Source organism: Scardinius erythrophthalmus (genome assembly GCF_964197995.2).
Source record: "Scardinius erythrophthalmus genome assembly, chromosome: 22".
Classification (NCBI taxonomy): Eukaryota; Metazoa; Chordata; class Actinopteri; order Cypriniformes; family Leuciscidae; genus Scardinius; species Scardinius erythrophthalmus.
The window spans coordinates 34,165,305-34,175,013 of record NC_138242.1 but is presented as its reverse complement, the minus strand read 5'-3'; the positions used below and the strand labels follow the sequence as shown (position 1 = coordinate 34,175,013).

At 40.6% G+C, this 9,709-nt stretch overlaps 1 protein-coding gene across 11 annotated transcripts in view; it reads right to left on the bottom strand.

The window, feature by feature from the left end:
• The window catches only part of ptprma (protein tyrosine phosphatase receptor type Ma), a 296,654-nt gene that overhangs the window by 62,560 nt on the left and 224,385 nt on the right, over positions 1-9,709 (bottom strand). For all 11 annotated transcript variants that reach the window (XM_081352828.1, XM_081352833.1, XM_081352834.1 and 8 more), the window contains one exon: positions 1,367-1,518. In XM_081352828.1, the coding sequence (XP_081208954.1) occupies positions 1,367-1,518 (152 nt within the window). The remainder of the gene's footprint in view (positions 1-1,366; positions 1,519-9,709) is intronic.

Genomic DNA, 9,709 nt, shown 5'->3' with positions numbered 1-9,709 from the left:
AATATTGACTCGTTTAGAGCCTCTAGATTTCGGCCGTGTGGGAGAAAAGGGAATAAAAATGACCAATATATATAATAATAATAATATATAAAAATAAATAAATGGATTAGGCATAATTTTTTGGAATATGATGAATATGATTTGTAAAAACCACAACAAATTCCCTGTGTGTTTGCGCACACTTGGCGAATAAAGCTCATTCTGATTCAGATTTTCGACGCTAGAGTTGGCGGGAAGAGAGAATATTTCTGATTGGCTGAGTTCAGCAGGTGGGCGGGGCAGACGTGAGATCAGAGCTCTGATTGTCTGAGTTCAGCAGGTGGGCGGGGCAGACGTGAGATCAGAGCTCTGATTGGCTGAGTTCAGCAGGTGGGCGGGGCAGACGTGTGATCAGAGCTCTGATTGGCTGAGTTTAGCAGGTGGGCGGGGCAGACGTGTGATCAGAGCTCTGATTGGCTGAGTTTAGCAGGTGGGCGGGGCAGACGTGTGATCAGAGCTCTGATTGGCTGAGTTTAGCAGGTGGGCGGGGCAGACCTGAGATCAGAGCTCTGATTGGCTGAGTTTAGCAGGTGGGCGGGGCAGACGTGAGATCAGAGCTCTGATTGGCTGAGTTCAGCAGGTGGGCGGGGCAGACGTGAGATCAGAGCTCTGATTGGCTGAGTTCAGCAGGTGGGCGGGGCAGACGTGTGATCAGAGCTCTGATTGGCTGAGTTTAGCAGGTGGGCGGGGCAGACGTGTGATCAGAGCTCTGATTGGCTGAGTTTAGCAGGTGGGCGGGGCAGACGTGAGATCAGAGCTCTGATTGGCTGAGTTCAGCAGGTGGGCGGGGCAGACGTGTGATCAGAGCTCTGATTGGCTGAGTTCAGCAGGTGGGCGGGGCAGACGTGAGATCAGAGCTCTGATTGGCTGAGTTCAGCAGGTGGGCGGGGCAGACGTGTGATCAGAGCTCTGATTGGCTGAGTTCAGCAGGTGGGCGGGGCAGACGTGAGATCAGAGCTCTGATTGGCTGAGTTTAGCAGGTAGGCGGGGCAGACGTGTGATCAGAGCTCTGATTGGCTGAGTTTAGCAGGTGGGCGGGGCCGACGTGAGATGAGAAAGATTACAAGCGTCAAACACAATCATTCAGCAGATAAACACACGCTCTCATTCTAAAACCTCATTCAAGCTTACGTTTAGTTCCATTCAGACTTTGACATCAGGGATCTTAAGCATCATGTTTTCTCACATTTGAATTGAATGTGAATGAGATTTTCAGTGAAAAATGACTCAGTCTGACATCATATAATCACTAATGTGTAGGTTTGAATAAATGATGGCAGAATGATTATTTTGGGAGCAGCAGCAGATCTATGATCATGTGACTCACGTCTGGCGTTGAGGTTGTGTGTGTCCATGAAGGAGATGGCCTCATCACAGCTGGTTCCCTGCTCCGCGTAACTCTTGTCCATGGAGTTCACCATCACCGTCATCTCCTGCCTCGTGTTGCTCAGCGTCTCCTTGCGCTTCTTCGCCAGTTTCCTTCATCAGAACACACAACAGCAATAATTACATTCAATATTCAAAAAACTGCTTTATTGGCATGACTGAAAATAATACAATATTGCCAAAGCTTGGAATACATAGAATAATAAATAAAAAACATCAAAATAATAAAATATTATAACATAACTTAAATTTAAATAAAAAGTGTAAAAATTAGAGATCGCAGTCTCAGTCTTTCTCTGGTGCTCTTCACGTGGCGGACAAACATGACCGATTTATTTATTTGTTTTCAGTGAAAGGAATGTACTATATTTTAGTTTGATAATGTTTTTTTTATTTAATATTTAGTATTTTTAGGAGATTTTATGGTACTACATTATATTTATGCTGTATTTATAATCCATGTATTCACTTTTTGAGCTTAGACCTGGAAATTTTATTTCCAACTTAAACAAAGATCCCATTAAACAAACGCACGGCTCCCAGTTAGACAGTATGGCCCTTAAACACTTGTCTCGTTCCCACTAATACACACTCCTGAGAGCTCTTGTCACAGGGAACTGGAACTGACTGTCTCTTCCCCACGACACACACACACACACACACACACACACACACACACACAGAGTCTCTGGGAGCGTTTGCCTCGGGCGCCGGCACTTCTGGGACAGACCTGAGCTTCGACTGCTCAAACACACACTCTCTATTCAGCTCAAACACACACACACACACACACACACACACACACACACTCTTCAGCATTAATTAAGGGAGTCTGCAGGCTGGATGTGGCGTGTTTGGTGATGATGACACGAAGTAATGGGAGGCTGATGCAACTTTAGTTTGTTTTTGATACATAGAGCTCAAAATATATATATGCAATCTCATCATTACCATATGGCACAAGCTGATTGGCCTCTGCTGATATTGCAGCCAATGAGATTGCTTGCTCAATATTTAAATATTTAAATGGTCCTGCAGAGTTCCTCTGAACCCCTCCACCTCCCCAGCTCCACTTGCCTAGATCCACCAAGATCAAATACTAATCAACATTGCTATTTTCAATAATATATACAGTATAATATATATATATATATGTACACACTGAATTTTATATAATATATATAATGAGCTGCGTGTTCTCGCTCTCCTCTCTCTCCGACAGCTAGTTGACACAAACCCGCGTCCCTTTACTCACTCGTTTCATTTGCTCCGGATGAATATTGTTGGTGTTACATGGCTTGAATGTCAGTTTGGGATTGTGCATATTGAGCATAATTTTTCTCATTCCTGCAGATTTTGACAGGCATAAAGCATAAAGACAAGTATATTAGCTATATAAAACAGTATAATGACTCGGTGCGTCAGGTCTTAAAGTGACAGCAGCCTAATATACCGACTGCCAAAACTCTTCGATAATATTAAAAATATCTATATGGCAGTTTTTCCCTATGGTATCCATGTCAAAATTGTGGCCAGTGAAAACTCAGCTAGACGCCAGCTATAGCAATTGCAAAAAAAAGTGCAATTTGTATGTGTGTATATATATATATATATACAAATTTTTTTACATTAAAAACTGAATAATATACAGGGAAATGAAGAAGGCCGGAGAGTGCCAGATTTCCGGCTCTGGCAGACGACACATTGGCACACACTACACCAGCCCATAATCAACACCTGGCCGAGCGAGCGCTAAACCCACAGCCTGACGAATGCGTTTAATAAGAGCTTTAATACGCCATCTGCACACGGCAGTGAACGCCTGAACCTCTCCGAGTGCTGCAGCGTCTGATGGCCGAGCGCGGGCTCTCAGGGGTCTGCCGGAGGGGACCGCAGCTTTAATGGAGACCGGATGGATCCGGCCCAGCATTAAGTGGTCTAAAACAGAGCGCCGAACCTGCAGCCGCACATTAAACATAAATAAATGAAAGTGAAGCCATTTCTCTGCCTCTCCTGCTTCACCCGTTTATCAGCAGAAGGTCACGGCCATCTGAGCTCTTTACAAATGGAAAAAAGATGGATGCTCGCCATCAGTCCGGAGGGGATTTTGAGTGAACGCACGCACACACGCACACACACACACACACACACACACACACACACACACACACGGCCCTCAAGCTCCATCTTACATATAACGGCTGATCACTACTCAAACACACCACATGCACAACTAGAACAGGAGCGATACACTCACGTACTTCAAGTAAAAATCATGTTCATTTTCTCCATAGAGGAAAATATTTTTTATTTAAAAATATTATTTAAATAACACATTTGTCTTAAATATATACATGCATGTGTGTATTTATGTATACAAAATAATTCTACACAGTACACACACATAATATTTTATAAACACAAACTTGTATTTTGGACGCGATTAATCGTTGCCCAGGTCTAATTTTCTTCTGATAAAGAATAAATCTATATTTACACGTGAACATCCCCTTTCCTGAAGAATGCGTATGGAGAACTGATCCACATGAAGCTGCTGTGAGAGTGTTTGCTCGATCCCCCCTGATGATGATGATGATGATGATGATGATGATGCAACGATCCCAGCAGAATCTGTGTGTCCTGCTATATTTCCCAGTGTCCCGTTACATCAGCTCACGGATGCTGAGCTCTTCAGAACCGCAGCTCTGCTCCGGGAATAAACTGAGATCCGGCCGTAATGAAGTGAAGCACAGCTCAATCTCATCCAGCTTCAGGTTCACAGCAATGCCTGATTAAATGCCGCTGCCGCAATAAAGTAATTGTGAATTGTGCTATTCTATTTAATTATACCAAAGGTTTCTGTTTACACCGTGTTTTTATAGCGTTGAGCGTTGTAACCAATCAAAGTTAAGCACATGAACACAAGCACCAATCAGAGGCGTTCAAAATATATCACTGCGTCAAAGAAACTTCCTAACCCTGAACGAGATTTTGAAACATTTGAATGATTGAGTCAATGACACTTGTTTAGTTCCGGAATGAATCGGTCCTAATGAGTTGAAAGATTCAACGACTCACTCACTTGATTTGTTTTGGAATGAATCAGTGTTTTTAAATGAATTGGTCGAATAAATGATTCAGTGACTCACTTGATTTGTTTCTGAACGAATCAGTGTTTTTAAATTAATTAGTTGAATGAATGATTCAATGACTCACTCACTTGATTTGTTTCGAAATGAATCAGTATTTTTAAATGAATTGGTCGAATGAATGATTCACTGACTCACTCACTTGATTTGTTTCTGAATGAATCAGTGTTTTTAAATTATTTAGTTAAATGAATGATTCAATGACTCACTCACTTGATTTGTTTCTGAATGAATCAGTGTTTTTAAATGAATTGGTCGAATAAATGATTCAATGACTCACTTGATTTGTTTCTGAACGAATCAGTGTTTTTAAATGAACTAGTTGAATGAATGATTCAATGACTCACTCACTTGATTAGTTTCGAAATTAATCAGTGTTTTTAAATTAATTGGTTGAATGAATGATTCAATGACTCACTTGATTAGTTTCGGAATGAATCAGTGTTTTGAAATGAATTGGTCGACTAAATGATTCAATGACTCACTTGATTTGTTTTGGAATGAATCAGTGTTTTTAAAAGAATTGGTTGAATGAATGATTCAATGACTCACTTGATTTGTTTCGGAATGAATCAGTGTTTTTAAATGAATTGGTCAAATGAATGATTCAATGACTCACTCACTCGATTAGTTTCGGAATGAATGTGTTTTTAAATGAATTGGTCGAATGAATGATTCAATGACTCACTCACTCGATTAGTTTATTGGAAAAAAGTCCTTTTTATTATTAAAATGTTCCTCACACCAAGAAAAAATGGTTCATTAAAGAAATGATCACTGAGAGGTTCTTTGAGGAACCAAAGATGGGTCTTCTATAGAGTCACCGTGAAAACCCTCTTTAAAAGCTTTATTTCTAATCTATGCATATATATTCATGATTCAATGATACAGATTTATGCTGTATAAATCTTGAAATGTTCCTGCAAATGAACTTGGTACAAAAACACAAACGAAGCCATTTATTTTCCTCCGCATGCATGCTAATGAGGCATATGCCTGTTCCTTCATATTCCAACTGTATGCTAATTTATTTTCCCAATTATTCCGATCTGATTTACTACAATGGGCTTTGTGAGTTAATAACACTTCACAGTGCAGAGATCTGGAGACTAAATCTCCGGTGTGACGCCGAGCAAACAGCGGCTTCAGATTTACAGCGTCTTGTCATCATCTAAATTGGCGTACGCTTCAGACGCCGGTCTCGGCAAAGATTTGTCTTGGAGTTGACATTCTCACGCTACACTTAAAAACAAATTAGAGTCTCTACAGAAAGCCCTGGAACATGACAGAAGCTCAGCAATTACGAGCCGCTCGTTCTGTCGTATCCAGTGTGTTCAGAGACGCTAATGACTCGAGAACACACACACACACACACTCGGGTTAAAGATGAACGCTCACACTCCCTGAAGATGATGATGATGATGATGAAGAGCGGAGGGTAAACAGGGTTACAACTACTGTATTTGTGTTTCACTCCATCAGCACAATGATTTAAAGTCAATCAAAACAGGCAATTCTTGTTTTTTTTTTGGAATATTGGAGCGTTTATTCTAAATGATATCCTGGTAATCTTGAATCAGAATAACTTCACCTCTTCTCTTCTCTGATGATGTGGGCGGGGCTATAACCTGCCACTCACACGAGATCAGCCAATAGCAAACCACAACCATCCAATCAATTCCCCACGGACACAATCAAGCCCCGCCCACATTTGTTCTTGTTCCTGAAGCATTTAATTGTAGGAGAAAACTGGATAATTATTGTAGTTTAAAATCTTAATCTTGTCGACGTCACTGTACGCTTTCTTACACCAATAGCACATCAATGACTCATAATTATTCATGAGATTATTCACGTGTCCTTATCCAATGAGAGGACGCTTCTCTTAATTATTCATAATGGCACGATTCATATATATATATATATTCAATGCACAAATGCAAACAGCTGTGCAGTTATTTGCACATTAAATTATAGCTGTCATAGGATACATTTGTGTAATTACGGTGAGCTTACAAAACCAAGCATAATGCTTGATGGTTTCATTGCATGTAATGGTGAAATGCAGCATGTTTTTCTGGGGGGGAAATCTGTGATGCTTTTAACTCAATGAGAGCGAATGAAAAGCGGCAGCTGACCTTTGACCCCATGCTAATACGCTAACACGCTAACAAAGCTCCCCGTCGCGGATCCATCTTGTTTATTCAGTGCCGTTCCATATGGTGTTCCGCTCAACATCTCTGCCCAACGGGACGCTAATCACTGCACCGGCTCCTTCTAATCGTCTGCCACACCAGTCAAACTTAATGGATGTTGTCATCTAAAGTGTGGGTTTAAATGGCCTATTGAGAGCGCGTCTGTTAACCCTCACAGTGAAAACTAGTCCCACACACCCATCATCAATATTTACATCACATTACAAACCGCAATACTAGGAATTGTGGTGCAAAATTGAAAAACCAAAGAGGAAATACATCCCTCTGAGGTGTGAATCCAGCTTTTAATGTTGTTTATGTGTCTATGTGGTGTTTTTAATCTGCTTTAAGACAAACCATGTGTAAATTCATAAGTCGACAGCATTGCTGAGTATTTCCTCCTTAAAACTGCAGTGAACCAAAGACAGTCTCAAAAACACGCTTTGAAATCGCTGGTGTTTCTGACGTCACAAACTACCTTGTAGCCAATCAGATCAACGTGTGATCGTCAACCAGTGGATCTCTGAGCTGAGCGAGTGAGTGGAGGCGGGGCTCATTTGCATATTCATAGAACCACACATACTAAATGAGGCGAGGGTGTCGAGTTACATTCAAGATATTTTAAGGCACTAAGAATTTTTCTCAAGGAAAAAATGCTTAAATATGTCATTTTGTTGATCAAAGATGAGTTTTAAGAGAAACGATTATTGACTACAGGGGGACTTTAATGATGTGTCCACATTCTGACACACTGAAGCGTAACATTTAGTGTTAGAGGTTTGATCGCATAACTATCAACACTAGTGATGCGTGAGTTAAACACTACTAATAAATCACAGAGATTATGATATATAGTATTCATTACTTCAATTAGCTCATTGTTTCTGCCTTAAATTATTACATTGTTTAACTTCATTTTATTGCATAAATTATTGAATTGTTTGAACTGTGATTTTGTATATGTACATTTCTGAAATGCATAACTTAGACAGTTTCCTCTGATATCAGATCACTCTAAATTGTAATGTGGACTCATGCATTTTCTGTAAAGCTGCTTTGATATGATGTGTATTGAGAAAAGCGCTATACAAATAAATGTTTATTGAATTGAATATATAGTTTGGAGGCTGTTCGAGGTGTCAGATAATCTGTTTATGATGCAAACGCTGCTATTTTTGCTGCTGACAGACCATCACTCATGGGTTTCCTCCTAGCTCATGTCATCCAGTATTTGGTTGGATTGTGTCTATATTTTGTCATATACTTGTCTACAACTGTTCTGGGCCTCAGAGTGGTTTGTCTCCATCATATTTTCCATTACAAAGCAAAGGAGTCAGGACACATCATGGTTATTTCATGGGCGTCTCGGCGCTGAAGCCTGACAGAAGGAAAAGCCGATTCCTCCTCATCCGACATGTTCAGACTGTCTCTGTCGTTTATGCATCTGGGACTGAGAGAGATTGAACCGCTTCTCAAACACCGGCAACAGCCTATTTCCTTGCAAATATCAGTCTCACAGTAAAACTAAGAGTGAACTGAGAGTAAATGGGAAATAAATGTGGAATTTTGTTACCGAGGGCATTCAATACATGACAAAAAAAGGAGCCAGAACCCAATCAATGTAGCAGCACATGCAGGAAAAGCAAGGAAATGTATATACAATTAATAAAAAAAAATGAAAAAAGCTGCTTGAATGTTGACTATTTTCCTCATATTCTCCATTGTTGCGGCTCCTCTCTTCCCAGTCTGTCAGTAACGCTCTGTTTACTTCCTGTCTCTATGAAGCCCCTCCTTCTGAAAAGCACACTGTGCTCTGATTGGTCGGCTGGAGCAGTGTGTTGTGATTGGTCGAGCGCTTCGAGTGTGTTTGGGAAATGTCCCGCCCCTAATTACCATTACCGCCAGTTTAACACACTACTGACTAACTCCACCAGGCCCCGCCCCTTTATTCTGCGCATTAATTATTATAATGAGGAATATTGTGACGTGTTCGTTCCCGGGAGAAACTCAAGACTACAGTGGAGGCGTTTCAGGAGTTCAGGAACACTGACACTGATCAGTCTTTCTACATCAAATTTCCCATTTAATTCAATTCAAGTCAATTCACATTTATTAGTGTAGCGCTTTTCACAATACACATTGTTTCAAAGCAGCTTTACAGAAAGTCCATGAGTCCATATTACAATTTACAGTGTTCTGTTATCAGAGGAAACTGTCTAAGTTATGCATTTCAGAAATGTACATACAAAATCACAGTTAACGAAAAATGTATTAATTTAAACAATGTAATAATTTAAGGCAGAAACAATGAACTCACTGAAGTAATGAATACTAACAAATGATTATTCAATGCGTTACTTGCCATTTCTTTGAAGTTATTTGTGTAAATAGAGCAAATAGTTTCTACCCGAAGTTCTTTCAGTCTTTCAACAAGCGTTTCAACAACATTCATGTCCATGAACTCCATGAAGTTCAGTTTATATGGAGACGCCGAAGCTTCAGTTTAAAAAAGAAAGTTTTAGCAGATAATCTGTGTTTTATTCTTCAGGAATGGCCTCCAGTCATCGTAGGACAGAAGGAAGGACAAGGCGAAGAACACAAACACCTTCCCGCTGCGCTTCTCTCGACACACACACTCGATGATTCAGCGCTCATGCATATCTAACGCCGCTGGGCTACTTTAGTCACTGTCCCTGCAGACTCAATCCTCAGACCTTTCCATTTCTATTTTCTCGCTTTATTTCTTTCAAACATAACCCGAGACATTTTCTCTCTCTTTTCTCTCCATTTTTCCAGGCGTAAACACATCCATTTGAAGTTTAACCTGAACCCCTGCAGATAGAGCGAGTCTGCGCTGATAGCCCTGGAAAAAGGCTCTTTTAAACACAAGTTTTCTGTTTCTGCAGGAGAGAAGCGTAAATAAAAGCCCCCGTAGAGATG